We start from the raw sequence: 14,660 nt of genomic DNA on the forward strand, positions 1-14,660 counted from the left end.
CGGCACGTTTACGATTGTGTGCGGCTCACGGTCGGTGATGTACGATTGTGTGCGGCTCACAGTCGGCGATGTACGACTGACGATGTATGACTGACGATGTACGACTGACGGTGTACGGTATAATACGATGTACCACTTTGATAACAGATAATGTATGGTTGACAATGTGCAAGTTTGATGATAGATGGTGTACGGTTGATGAAGTACGGTTGAGAATGTGCGGTATACGATGTACGGTATACAATGTACGATTTTGAGATTAGACGATGTACCCTTGACAATATACAGGTTTGATAATGGACCGTGTACGGTTGACAATGTACGGTATACGATGTACGGTATACGATGTACGATTTTGAGATTAGACGATGTACCCTTGACAATATACAAGTTTGATAATGGACCGTGTACGGTTGACAATGTACTGTATACGACGTACGACTTTGATATCAGACGATGTACGGTTGACAACGTACGGAATATGATTTACAATTTTGATAATAGACAATGGACGGTATACGATGTGCGATTTGGATGATAGACAATGTATGACTTTCACAAGGGAGAGGATGGACAAGCTATTGTTGACGGTGTGCGATTTTGTTGACGCAATCAATATATGATTTTGATGATACGATGTACGATTTTGTCGATACGATGTGCGGTAAGATGTACGGTACGATGTACGACTTTGATGATAGGTACTTGGAGATGTACACGACGTACGACTTGCCAATAGGTAGGTACTCGCCAATGTACACGATGTACGACTTGACAATAGGTCGCAAAGGTTTGACAATAGGTACCTAACGATTTTCACAATATACGACTTCGATGATGTACGACCTCGATGATGTACGACTTCGATGATAGACACTCAACAACACTTCAACGATGTACGACTTTGACAATAGACACTTGACAATGTACGACTCTGATAATTAGACTTGGACAATATATAGTGCACAACTTACAACTTGCCAATGCACGATGCACGACTTCGATGATGTGCGACTTTGACAATAGATACTTGACGACACTTCGATGATGTACGATTTTGACAATAGATACTCGATGTCACTTCGATTTTGACCTTGATGATAGATAGTTGACAATGTACGACTCTGATAATTAGACTTGGACAATATACAGTGCATAACTTACAACTTGCCAATGCACAATGCACGACTTCGATGATGTACGACTTTGACAATGGATACTTGACGACACTTTGATGATGTACGATTTTTGACGATATGTGGAGTACGGCCTTGATCATGTAATTTGCCCACAATTGACGAGTTTCAGACTGTAAGTAATGCGGTGAGCACAGTCAGAAGAACCAATGTGGTGAGAAAGAGTTGGGTTACAATATCCCCATGAAAAGTGAGAAAACATCGGGATTGGATTCCGAGATAAGAGATAAGTGGCGCTTCGCCCGGCCACATCGACTCGCTCGCGCACGTGTCGATCTACCTAGTGACAACACAATGACAACTCTTACACCCCAAGAGGGTGGTATCTCACAGATCAAAAAGCACAAGGATGACGACCAAGTCACCATTGTACCCCTTCCTCCGAGCCAGACGCTATCGACCTCCAGTACCACAACCTCCGTCTCTGCCGCTCTCGCTCGGTCCTTGTTCCTCTTCATGGGTCAGCTCATATGTTCACTAGATTGTGGCAATCAGCTGACAGTAAAAGGGTTCATGTTCAGACGTCCTTCCAAACTTTTCCGTCCAAACAGAGGTAAGCTCATTTCTCCGCATCATTCATATCACCCTCTGCTGTCTTGCTGATGACCCAGTGGACACCTGGGGTGCTTTACGTCAATTAGCAATTTCCTCCGACCAGCATCTCTCTCCTGGTTTTATTCGTGATCTCTTAAGACGTAAACAAGGGGTTTTAGCTCTGACTGTCACTCTGCTACCACCGTTGATGGTCAATACCATTCTTGGATTTCTGTTGTTCACATCGCATTCGTTCTTCTCCTTATCTCTTGCACGACTACCCGTATTTCAGCGTGAACGACATTTCAATGACCTAAAACAGTCGCATTCTGTCTCTAAAGATACTTCACCTAAGGGCTCACCAATGGAAGGAGATGATGCAGAAGAAGAGGAGAAATTTGATCTTGAAACACTTTTGAGAGGTCCTACTGTGGTCCCTAGACATCCGACCCTTTTGTCGGGGATAGCAGGAGCTGGAGCTGGTATAGCTCAAGGTATAGCGTTTACGCCTGTGGAGAATATTGTTCGGTAAGCTGCTCGCTCCCTTCAAATCGCCTTCTCTTAGAAAAAAAAAAGTCTATCGTTGATTACTTAGTCTCCTGAAAGATTCCGCTCAATCTATCACTTCTCCTCTTATCCGTCTACTTCATCTATCCGGCAAGCCTGCTCCCGGAGACGAGGTTTCTTCTCCTTTACAAGCCATCAGGAACTTTCTTTCTACTCAGACTTGGCAGAGGAGTCATTCCTGGTGGTCTGGCTGGCGTTGGGTTGTAGCCAGAGATGCGTGAGTCCTCTGTCACTTCTCCTTCCTACGTCTTATGATCCACTCCCACATACAGAGACGGCTTCGCAGTGGTCCTATCGTAGTCTCTCTGTGATAACGCTGTGGAACTCGTGCGTGTCTGATCTGTCAGATTGAGCTACGGAACATTCTTCGCTGCCTTCGACATGACACGCCGTGTAGGATTACGAGTCAAAGCTTTCTTCGGAGGTGGTATACAACCAGATTGGGAAAACTTTATAATCCTTGATACTCCGACTGCCCCTTCAAACATCGCTTCATCATCTACCACTACTCCTTTCCCTTCCTCAAGATTGCCTGTCAAAGCTGACCCTTCCTCTGCTCCCACTGTGGCTCGAGTGGCTCAAGCAGCGACCATCGTCTCCGGTGGAATAGTCGCTTCTCTTCTTGCTGAAATGATTGGTCGACCCTTTCGTGCTTGTCAGAAGATTATGCATTCCGCCAACTCCGACATCTCATATCCACCTTCATCCTCAAGCATATCTTTCAGAAGACATCCTGTATACTACACATATCGGACGCAAGGTCTGCGTCCGTTTCTTCATCCAGACGATCCGCCCTCTAGTAAGATCAGTGGGAGTCAGATCCACGAGATACGTTTCCGGAGAGCGTTGACCAGAGTAGGATGGAGATTAGCAGCTGTAGGTCCTTGGGGATTTGGGTTCCTTGTCTGGGCGTGGGTGGGAGGGGAAGTTTGATATCTTGTAATCAACCTATCTGCATATGTATTCAAAGGAATCTAGATTGTACACGTACATATATATGTCATGCATGCATGGATTGAATGATTATTGTAAAGTATGCAGATCGCGATGAAGATTTTGAGCTTCAAGAGCCTCTTCTCCCCATTGACGAGGGACACCACAGTTTTGGAGGACAGACATGAGACCACCGGTATGTTCGACAGAAGAAAGAAGCGTACGTTCTTCATCTTCGGACCGAGTAAGCATCATTCCTGCGTATCCGAGGGAATTCAGTTCGAGAGCTTCGTGTCCTGTCGGCAGAGGGAAACTGGGGGCGGAACGGGGTATGAGATGCAAATGGTCCCTGAACATGAGCCAACTCGACCACACAGTTCACTTTTCATCCACAGACAACTTCTGAGTGATCTTCATAATATTATCAACTGGTCGCATGTCACACTGGGACATATGAAGAAGTAAAGTTGCAGAATGATGGGCGAGCACTCACAAAGTCATGAGAAGATTCCATCCTCCATCTTTATTTCCTTGACCACGTCGGATAGAGTCAAACATGAGATCAAAACATTTCATCAAAGGAGGAGCTAGTTCATCCACCAGATAACCTGCTTGTTCTTCTGACAGAGGATATGGGATTTGTTGATGGTCCGGAAGAGGATGGATGATGTGGAGGTAAGGTAAAGAGGGGTGGATGATGGGTTGGTCTAGTCATTAGCCCTGTCGCACATGACCGTATCATTGATACTATCTGTAAGTCACGAACCGCCTCCAGGAGGAAGAACCGAGAAAGAGGTAGCAGAGAATTCAAGGTGGGAAATGATCAGAGTAGGACTTGGACTTGTGGGAGATGAGGTTGTAAGTTACCCACCCTTTCTCTCGAATTTGACCCCAGCAAACCAATCTTCCACAGGCGGACGGACAACGTCCACCAACTGTATATGTCGCCAACTCTGACTAGCCCCTGCCCCAACCCCACCATTATAGAACGCTAACATTCTTCTGGGTTTCGCAGGATGTCGAGAAGCAGCGAGAAGGATGGTATAGGCGAGTGCAATTTGATGAGGTGTAGGTGGGAGGGATTGTGGTTCATGTGTTTGTGGACAGAGTAGGATGTGTTCAGGTAAGACGGAGTACTTTCTTCTCAGCTTTTGACTCTTATGAGTGGGAAATGATGTAGAGCTGTACTGACTTTGTTCAACTGTACATCAGCTGTAATTCGCTCATAGTATATGATCCGGCAAAATATCATGAATTGGGAAGATATTCAGCACGATTGTGGAATTCGAAAGTGTGAATCATGCGGATGTAAAGTAGGTGCAGGAGTTAGGTGAAGAATCAAAAGAGGGAGACTTACCAATACAGACATTCCTGATTCCCCTTCTAATCCTTCCAAACAACCTACATATAGTTCTGGTACATAAGGAGGTTTGAAAGGTTCCGAAGGGTTCTGTTTCGTTTCATCCACACGTTGTCGTTTGTTGGGTTGATCATCGGACCTTTCTACACCGACGGCTTGTAAGGCTTGTATTTTAGCTCGTTGTTTGTCCAAAAGAGAAGGACAACAGCGTATGTTGAACTGAAATTAGTCGTGTCCGTCAACACTGTCGTTGAACCTTGTAATACAATATGATCCATCTTGCTTAGTTGTACTGATCGAGGCAGTTGTCTGAAGTAGGGAAAGACGAGTGTTACTTCCCTAATCCTTCTGATCTTGAAAGGCCAGAGACAACAAGCGAAGGGCATATATATGGATCATCATATCTCGGAAAAACCCACTCTTTTCCCATCAGAAACGACATCTTTAGCTCCACTAGGAAAATAAAACAATTCTCCACTCTTCCTCGCTTTCTCAAATTTCCCCGGTAACGAATCCAATATCTCGGTAGCTGAGCATGTCGTAGTGGGGTATACCAACCCGCTCATCCTTCTTATCAGGGGGTTAAGTTGACGACGAACAAGATTTATCGAAACGAGGTTCATAAGTTGAAAGGGTTGACAGGTTGACAAGGTGCACTCTTGTTCCCTGTGTTCAAAGGGACAAAGTGGCAGTTTGCTCAAAGTGGCACTTGGACACACGGATCATGATCGTCGCTAAGAAACTAACTGTCGTCTGAGGGACTTGAGAACGGGGTATCTTGGTTGACGACGAATCATACTGAGATCCTCAGAGTGTTCATAAGTATTGAAAAGTATCTGGTCGTATCTATCTCTTCTTTTTGATAAAGGAACAGGAGGAAAACTCGTTCTGGCTGGTCCAACGATAAACGAAGGTTTGATTAACACGATGACTTCTCCATTACGTCGTCCTATACTACATAAATCCAACTCGTCAATTTCTTACCTACCTGAAGTACCTGAAACAGCCTTAACATCCACTGGATGGAGAATTGGTGAAAGGGGATTGAAGAAATGGTTTGTGATTGTTGATTATGGGGTGGAATTGGATGTGGGTCATAGTGAAGCCGGAGGGAGTGTTTTGTCATTACTTCAACCCACTGTGAGTTGTTTCTCCCACTCTTCCCTTCCCTTCGATTACCTTCTCTTGCTTACTGGTTCGTCGGAAGTTTTAGCTCGCCTCTAGTATCTAATAGCCTGTGAAATAGAACATCGAGAGGTAGGGTGTAAGGGTTTGGAGAGGGGAATGGAGGATTGGCTAAGGGAAAGGGGCAAGAAAAAGAAAGAACCGTCTGACTATAGGCACATCAACAACTTATTCATATTCTTCCAACTCTTGGTCTTCCTTCACCTACCGGTCTTTCCCTTCATCTTTCTTTCCCTTCTCCTACAGGTTCTTTACCTAAGATTCTAGACTCTCACTGGCTTCCTCTCTTCTCCCCTTATCTCTCCCCACAAACGGAAGATCATCTTTCTACATCATCAACCTCTTTCGGTGGTTTACCCATAGTCGCTAGATTAACTTTGATTGTAGATAAACGTCAAGCTAGGTGGTGGGAAGCATGGAGAAAAGATCCTACAGAAGGTACGGTAGCAAGATATGTAGCAGTGAAAGATTTAAGTCGACTTCGAGAAACCGACTTGACAGAAGATATCACTCGACATACAGAAAAACATAACGAATTCACAACATCTGCACTTCGTCCTCCTCCGAGACCTTCACTTCATACTTCACCTCTTGAACAACCTACTCCATCTGTACAAGATACACTCTTGAGCCGGAATAGGGAGCCGAAAGAAACTACTACTGTAACAAATGATTCAAAGGAACCTTTGGAACCTCGTCGACAACTGACACTTCCCAACAGTCCATCTGGGTCAACGACAGAAACTATCAAAAAGAAACGTTCTCCTAAACCCGCTCCATTGGATCTTGTCCCTCTCACTAAAACTTTCTCATCTTCTGAAAACCCACCTTCCCCACCGGAATCAGGAGCGACATTCGGTACTACTCCCCTCACTCATTCACATTCCATTCCATTAGTTTTACCTTCTCCTCATATTCTCACAACTTCGCCTCATTCTTCCATCCATGTGTATTATCCATATGACGGTCCACATACTTCACCTGATCCACGTTTACCACCGAGATATCCTTTGTTACTTGATTCTCCACTAAGTTCTCCACCATACTCCATCGTCTCCTCGAGGGGTCCGGGAACTCCACATCGGGTACCTCATGATCCTCAAGGACCGTCAGATTGGGTTCATACACCTGGTGTTGGGGAGGGATTTTCGAGGGAAGTAAATGGTCTATTTCCTACTTCGTGGTTGCTCCTGCAGAGGTCGGATGAAGAAGATGATGGAGATGAAGAGGGCCGACATTGGCCCTATGGTCTGGAGACTCCGATCCAAGACTATTGGGAGGGACACGAAGTCATAACACCTCTTGAAAAGGATGGGAACACTAGCGAGAGGGAGTTTGGCAAGGAGCTTGAGGTATCTTCGTCGGGACATGGACATCACCCATCGACACATATAAAACCGTACATGGGGTTGGACCCATGGAAAGACGTTTGGCCGATGTTTGACGTGGGAGTTGACCAAGCTTCCGAAAGACCTCTCGAGCTGGTAACGGGTCATCATCCTGTTGTGACCGAAGAACCACCTCACGCAACCATTTCCAATTCAACCAACTCGGGGAGGATGCTCGCGGAAGAAGTTAATGCCAAGAGAATAGATGTTCGAGAGGGAAAAGAAGCTCCACCCAAATCGGATGTCGACAGAGAACCGGTGGGTCATAGTGTCGATACTTATATCTCGATGAGCCCTCGGATTCCTTCTCTTAATTTCCCACCTACACTGTTCGTCCTTCCTTCGCAGACTCCTGAGTCACAAGTGTCCCGCCCGATCACCCTTCCCTCTCCCGAGGTGGTTCTCCATGAACGCACCATGGTGGAAACTGTGAGCCTCGAGGACGAGCCTACACTATCCGCGCAACCTCGTCCTATTCGTCAACGACCAATGCCCATACTCCCTCCTGCCAAACCAATGACTTCATTCACTCCTTCTTACTCTCCTTCCTCGTCCTCGTCCTCTCACCCTTCATCTCCTTCTCCCTTTCCCGAAGTCCTTGCAACGACAAAGTCCCCTCTCAGACCTACCCATTCCAAGCTTGACTCCACATCTTCCATCACGACTCCTCTTCCTTCAACGTTAGAACGAAGGAAAACCACCCCTCGTCCAGCTCGCACAGAGTCGATTCCCAAACCACCCACACGAGCTCAAACCATCATTCGTCCATCGGAATCTCTTCCTCCAAGTTCGTTCTACAATCAAAACCAAAATAATCGCCAGTCCACCGTATCAATCAACAGTATCGCTTCGAATACCTCCAAAACCCCTAAAAGACCTTTGAAACGTCTCAGTCAAACTCTGGGGTTTTTCTCGGAGGGCGACGTGGGCTTCGCAATGCCCTTAAACTGCCCACGCGAAGTAGGTAAGTGTTTGATCCGACTTTTCTGATTTTACCATGTCCATTCTATCCCCGCTCAATTTTCCTCTTCATTTGTTGTGTTGGTGAAAGAATGCTGGCTCTCCCCTCTGAATATAGCTCTCCTTTTTCGGTTCATTGCCCGGACTGTTGTTATCTTTGCGATGTTGACGGAACCCGTCAAGACTGGAGAAGTAAAAAGTGTGGGTACAGAGGGAAGCCGAAGTGAGATTAAGCAAACAAAAAAGCTAATGTCAGTAGGAAAAACGAATTGGAACAATTCGAATTTGTCAATGGGACATAGTTTTTATCCTAACTTCGAAATCTGTCAGTCAGCTTCTCTCTCCTCGTTACAAAAACGCTGATATTAGATCCGCCGAGATGGAGGGGTAAAAAAGGTTATCCGAACCTTGTGATATACCCTCCGATTCATACTCAATCTGTCACCCCGAAGAAGATCAAGATACTTCCACATATTCATCTCTACCCTCAACTAGTGATATACCCTTCATCCGGCCAAGGGAGGATAAACAAGAGACGGGAAGAAGTTCAAATCTTACCACAAATCCATCTTTACCCACAACTTGACATCTATCCTTCTTCACGCCATTCGAGGAACGGTAAGAAACCAGAGGACGTTCAAATTTTACCTCATATCCATCTCTATCCCCAGTTAGTGATCTACCCTTCATCTGGCCAGATCGGCAACATCAAGAAACCAGAGGAGATCCAAATCTTACCTGATATCCATCTCTACCCGCAGCTTGTCATTTACCCTTGTCCACCCAATCTGTCTGAAAATGGGGTCATCAAACCTGATGATATTCTCGTCCTCCCTCAACTGCACTTGTATCCCCAGCTCCTGATTTACCCAAAATCGAGCAAAACCACCATAACCGCCTCCATGGAGTATGTGTCGAGATTTGCGGAGGTTGTGATACTGCCACATATCGAAAAGTACCCACAGCTGGTGATATACCCTCCCTTTCGTAGTAGGCCGACAGAGGTGAAGGTGACCTTGATGACGTTTCAATACCCTCATATCGTTTTATATCCGAGCCGTCATATTCCAGAAGAGGTGAAAGTAACATTGGGCCCGATGGTATACCCAAAGCTGGTCATCTATCCGGCTGTATGTTGGAGAAGACCTAAATCAGTGAATATCCTGTTACGACCCTTCAAGTATCCGCAAATTGTGATTTACCCGTCGTCGATGTCATCTATAAATGGCAAGCCAGGGAGCGCACAGTCAACGTCATTGTACAGTACTTCGGTGTTCAGTGGAGTTGTGTCGCCGATTTCAAACCCTGTGGATGAGAAGCTACGCATAGGAGAAAGAGATACGTTACCGGTTCGTGCTGGCCGTAAGACTCATGAGCAGCTGGGTGAGCTGGATATCCTCCATGAAGAATGATCCGAGCTAACACTCACAGTGCAAGAAGTGATGCGTGCTCGCGAAATCGCAAAGCTTACAATATTCCCTCAGCCGCACGCTGCGACTAACATCGTTCAATCTCCCTCATCCACTCTACCCTCAGGGAGTCAGAAGAAAGCGGATGTCTTAGGAAGCGAGACGATCTTGAACCTTTCTCGTTCAACCATCAACAAGCCGAAGAGGCTTTCAGGTTTACCAGCAAGTCCAGCGGAGAGTTATCTAGCTTTGAAAGCTTCATTAGGTCAGCTCCTTGGGAAAAAAAAAGGGAAGGAATGAGCTGACGTACCTAGCTCGTATCCAGACTACGACCACTGCTCCACCTCGTCCACCTCGACATACTCGTGATGTGTCCAACACTACCTCCGGGTCCCGTACTCCAGCTAGCAATCTCCAAACTCGACTTCACCTTTATCGACCCCTCACACAGCAATTCCACATGGGAAGGTCTTACCTGTGGCTCCATCGCCTACGCCCGTCACTGGAGGGATCAAAGGATTGCCTCTCCCCGAACTACCAGTACCTTCAAACCACCCTACACAGCGCGTTCGTATGTCCCCCGGTCACCTCTCACATACCAGGAATGATTCCATGAATGCCGGTGTTCATAGTCGTACCTCGTCACAGAGTTCACTCGCGTCACCCGAAACGACACCCCGACCCTGGACTCCGGCTAGAACGAGGAGTAGCACTCTTGTCGCTGATCGAATGAAGTCTCTTCTTGACCATCAACGTCAGTACTTCACATCTTGATCAAGTAACTGAGCTGATATCTAACAGAGAGTCCCCCACCCGCTCCGCCAGCTGTGAGATATACGAGGAGTGGGACAGTAAGTGGAGGGATATCACCTATGTCATCACGTCCTCCTACCGCTCCGTTACCACCCTTGCCACCCATGCCACCGGGAGCGAATGAGAGAAGTAAGACGGTGGGAAAGTTACCAAACTCGATGTTCAAGAATTGGGTATGATGAGGTGTAGTGGAAGAGATGATACAAAAATGCATGGTTCAATCTGATGATGAACATCCTCTACAGCCTATTCTGTCAGCATATTCACTCAATGTTTTGCCATTGACTAAAATGATAGAAGTTGTCATAAACAACAAGTGGTGGAAGGGGATGACTCACCACAATGAGGACATTCAACCACAACGCCTTTCTTCACTTGCGTCTTTGGGACTCTACAAATACAAGTAGAACCTTTAAAGTTCATATCCTGAGTTGCGACGCATCGTACACAACAAAGTTTCTCATATCCGTTCTTTTTCCATTTGGCAATAAGACTGAATGTCAGTGTCTGATTTGTCAAACGCACTTTGCCCTCCCACCGAAAGACATCTTCCCTTTCCAGTCATCTGAATCACGAGACTGTACGTCGTATGAATGAGTACAAACCAGCATCATGGTGATTGTGGAAGAATGAATCCATAGAGTATGGAAGGGTGAATGAGATGAAAGAGCCGAATTGATTTGGAGAGGTGTGCGACCCACTTGGCATCGGCATATCCATTCTTCAACAACCAATCGTACAGTTCTTTTGATATTAGTTCTCGTTTATAATACAGATCGTATATATATCTCGATCTAGCATGGTTGATCCTCATTATCGGCCAGTTGATCAGCATCATTCATCTTGACATTTCTCAATGGCTCATTCTTCCCCATCTTGCTCTTTCGCCGTCCAGCTCTTCCACACATTCCCCGACGACCCAATCGCTTCTTCAAGGAGACCCTCGGGACTTTCGATATGTAAGTATGTTGACCAGAAGGGGTTGTAGGGATATGATTTCAATCAACTCACCATACACTCTCAACCTTTCTCTTACCTTCGTGACTATCGCTCTCTGCGTCTCTCATCTTTTTGTCATAATCCTCCAAAACCTCCCTACTTGTCAGCTTGGCAACGCTTTGACAGAAGAGAAACACATACTGTATATCTTCAAACCCCTCTGGAGGTGGTTTAGAGCGTGATGTTCTTATCTTTGGCATGGCGGTTGTGTAACTTTACTTGATGAGATGGAGAGAAAGAGAGCCGGCACTGCCAATGGTCGTAACCCAACTTTTGTGTCGTTATCTGTGCTCCCCACTTACGCACCCGGCGGGACAGAGAATAGCACGAGTACGACTGAAGAGACAATGAGGACCGAGAGAAATGTGTAAGCAGTACATATCTAAGAGCACGAGTATAAGGCAACATCCAGTCAAAGCATCGGACTGCGGTTACTGCATATCTCCCCCAAGAGCGTACTCATTTACATACAAGATCCCACAATCATTCTACCCTTACTCCTCATAAACCTTCTCATGGTCCACTCCAGCCAAACACAGCGATCCGTCCTCTCCAGCCAGCTGAAGCTATCACGCGTCTTCAAGAAGCGAGCGCTGGGGTCTTTGAGTTACCAGAAATGATGGCACAAGCGGTAAGCCAAGCGTGGGAGCTGCGTGCTGAGATTTATAAGGCTTCCCCCCGGTTGGCACAGGCCCAAACCTGCTTTGTTTGACGTTCAACTGAGAATCGAGATGTCTTATCGGCATCGGTCGATGGGCTCGAAAGAGTACTTGGTCCATCTTGATCGTGATCACATCGCTGTCTTCCTATACATCTTTAAGTAGAGATCTGGCTTGGTCAATCATACACCGCTTTTCAAATTTACCACACAGTCCCGAAATCTTGAGTTTGACAGGTATGATGTACACGACTGGAACAATTTCCTGCCACAGGGTGACAGGGGGTAATTGAAAGACTCGAACATACCTTACTTGACCAATCAAATAATCAAGCAATCCATGTCAAGTAGGACGGTCTTCACCTACGCCGGAGGATAATGTCCTTTCCAAAGAGGGATCGATATCGCGCCCCAAATCAAAACCCACCAAACCCACACTTTTCCCCATCTCGTCATGCCCTTTGGACCGAATGCCATTTGAGCGATGTTCCACCAAACGACCGGATCACCCGATATGACCCTTAAAGATATCTGAGTATGGGAAGAAAATATCAATAGGAAAGTCATGATTAGATGATGTAGATGAAATGGGATTAATCGGGAAGACAAGGTGGAAGGCTGAAAGAGATGTTTGATAGTTGGGTGAAGACTGATGATGATGACAGGAAAGGAGATGAGAAGGTTTGGGAGTTGAGAGATATCCCAGTAATTGAGAAAACCGACATTCCTTAGAATCAGCTTTTGCCTACCAAAGGTGTTGATTCTCACACCGCGTAGAATGATGGATGGGGGGAACTTACCAGTATTCTTTTTGAACGAAAGAATATGCTATGGGAAGATGGGAATGACACCATGGTCGAGATGTACCGTTTTGGCAGAAAGAAAGATATGCGTAGAGTTGGAAGATCAAGAAAGGCGATATGATAATTAAGGAGTAGATTCCCCCTTTGACCAATCGGGTGAAAATGATCTAACATCAATACGAAATCTTCGTCTCCATCGAAGCTTATACTTGTAAGGCTAAAGGCAAGTCACAGTCCTTGAGAACAAGACCGTAAGGCTCCTTGAGTGAAGTGAGGTGGAGGAGGGAAGGTGGTTATAGAGGGGGACGAGGAAGTTGGGAGACTCACAAATGGACCTCTGGAAGAGGTATCAGAACGAAAAACATACAACCAAACTAACACACCGGATGAAAACACCCCAGTAGCTCTGATCATACTACTACCCGCTAACAGTAACGAAGCTATCAACCAGTTCTTTTTCAAGGCGTGATGATACCCGGAGAAAGTGAAGAATGCAAAGATAGGTTCGGTGTAAGCTGATGATAAAACGGCAGGAGTAGGTGGAAGGAGGTAAAGACAGGAAGTGATGAATGCGAATGAGGGTGAGAAGAGGAGAGATGTTAATCTATTGTAGTTAGCTTTACCTTTTTATGTATATCTTCACTTAGCACAGCTTGTGTCGTTCTCCACTACTATGAGTTGGAGAGGTAAAGTTAAGATGACCTTCGTACGAGGAGACAACGGAGAGAGACGGGATTCCACACTGAGGTGGGTAGATCTCGAGAGAGGGGGGTAAGACAGGGCGAAGAGGATACGACAAGGAAGAGAAAGGGAGAAAGATAAAATATAGATAGGGAAGCATAAAAGTAAGATCTCACTCATACAACATCACGACAGCTCCAACAAAAGCCAAATTGGCCAGAACGACCCCTCCAAAAACAACATCCTCAACATCAATCCCTCCTCCTCTCCACCATCTCACCACTTCTCCTGCCAGACGCATCAGAATAGGCCAGCCAGATTGAAAAGCTATCTGTTGTTCGTACGTATATCCATGAAGGGCGATAGAAGAGAAATGTATGGCGTCCCATCGTAATGTTGCACTTGGGGCACGGTCGGTTGAAGAGGTGTTCAGGAGATATGGGGAGGTATCGAATAGAGGTACATTTGACAGGGAGAGTAGAATCGAAGAGAATGATCTGGTGAGGATAGCTAGTACTATGATGCAGCTTACATGTTTGATGTGTATGGCTTTGGTGATCATCTCAAGCTTAGAGTACGTTACTTACTCTTTTTCAGTCTGCGGAGAATGAGTGGTGAAAGTGAGGGGATTGTATAATGTGAGCAATGCCAGCAACAAACCCCCTGGAAGCTGGAAGCAGACGAGCGACTCAGGACATGCAGGATAGAGGATGTTCATGATTTGCAGATCGACCTTGTCTCAAACATGATGAAGATCAATAAGGGATACATTCTTTTCTTTCTTTTAATTTCCCCCTGGGACCCCTTCGATGCCGGATGGAAGATGCCAGGTCTACGACATCTACAAATATCAAGGATGGTGCATCGCTGTATGTCAACGTCGATCCTCAGTGTCATCTCCTCACGAACAAGGCGAAGATCAGGATGAGGGGCATGGGGTAAGGAGTGAAGACCAAGATACCACACTCACATCTCCGCTTGGTCGAATTGTCCGAAGCGCCATTCCCACTCCCATTATCCGACAAGCTCGAAATGCTTGCTCGATGAGTCATGGGCGCTCCGGTCGTCCCTTGACCCTCTCTCCCATGTCCGCCGTGAGATCCTGGAGCATACCCATAGCTCATTGGTGGGAGCTGCGCGTAACCCCCTGGTCCACCATACCCCATCCCAGGCA

At 46.2% G+C, this 14,660-nt stretch overlaps 5 protein-coding genes across 5 annotated transcripts; 2 read left to right on the top strand and 3 right to left on the bottom strand.

The window, feature by feature from the left end:
- Positions 1–1,490: 1,490 nt before the first annotated feature.
- Positions 1,491–3,230, top strand: TREMEDRAFT_25187 (uncharacterized protein; the record flags this gene model as incomplete). Its single annotated transcript, XM_007000535.1, has 5 exons — positions 1,491–1,656; positions 1,705–1,749; positions 1,808–2,258; positions 2,326–2,514; positions 2,645–3,230. The coding sequence occupies 5 exons, from the start codon at positions 1,491–1,493 to the stop codon at positions 3,228–3,230; spliced, it is 1,437 nt and encodes a 478-aa protein (XP_007000597.1).
- Positions 3,231–3,320: 90 nt separating this feature from the next.
- Positions 3,321–5,156, bottom strand: TREMEDRAFT_59334 (uncharacterized protein; the record flags this gene model as incomplete). The annotated part of the gene is made up of 6 exons (XM_007001554.1): positions 3,321–3,579; positions 3,724–3,937; positions 4,102–4,366; positions 4,423–4,431; positions 4,588–4,809; positions 5,010–5,156. The coding sequence occupies 6 exons, from the start codon at positions 5,154–5,156 to the stop codon at positions 3,321–3,323; spliced, it is 1,116 nt and encodes a 371-aa protein (XP_007001616.1).
- A 361-nt stretch (positions 5,157–5,517) lies between these two features.
- On the top strand, positions 5,518–10,524 carry TREMEDRAFT_59335 (uncharacterized protein; the record flags this gene model as incomplete). Its single annotated transcript, XM_007001555.1, has 8 exons — positions 5,518–5,730; positions 5,931–8,127; positions 8,383–8,448; positions 8,493–9,506; positions 9,555–9,797; positions 9,847–10,000; positions 10,135–10,286; positions 10,334–10,524. The coding sequence occupies 8 exons, from the start codon at positions 5,518–5,520 to the stop codon at positions 10,522–10,524; spliced, it is 4,230 nt and encodes a 1,409-aa protein (XP_007001617.1).
- Positions 10,525–10,562: 38 nt separating this feature from the next.
- On the bottom strand, positions 10,563–11,544 carry TREMEDRAFT_24444 (uncharacterized protein; the record flags this gene model as incomplete). The annotated part of the gene is made up of 5 exons (XM_007000437.1): positions 10,563–10,591; positions 10,684–10,838; positions 11,047–11,154; positions 11,357–11,440; positions 11,486–11,544. The coding sequence occupies 5 exons, from the start codon at positions 11,542–11,544 to the stop codon at positions 10,563–10,565; spliced, it is 435 nt and encodes a 144-aa protein (XP_007000499.1).
- An 821-nt stretch (positions 11,545–12,365) lies between these two features.
- On the bottom strand, positions 12,366–14,048 carry TREMEDRAFT_42227 (uncharacterized protein; the record flags this gene model as incomplete). Its single annotated transcript, XM_007000946.1, has 4 exons — positions 12,366–12,729; positions 12,803–12,972; positions 13,133–13,409; positions 13,663–14,048. The coding sequence occupies 4 exons, from the start codon at positions 14,046–14,048 to the stop codon at positions 12,366–12,368; spliced, it is 1,197 nt and encodes a 398-aa protein (XP_007001008.1).
- Positions 14,049–14,660: the final 612 nt, after the last annotated feature.

This window comes from Tremella mesenterica (genome assembly GCF_000271645.1).
Source record: "Tremella mesenterica DSM 1558 unplaced genomic scaffold TREMEscaffold_1, whole genome shotgun sequence".
In the NCBI taxonomy this organism is placed as follows: domain Eukaryota; kingdom Fungi; phylum Basidiomycota; class Tremellomycetes; order Tremellales; family Tremellaceae; genus Tremella; species Tremella mesenterica.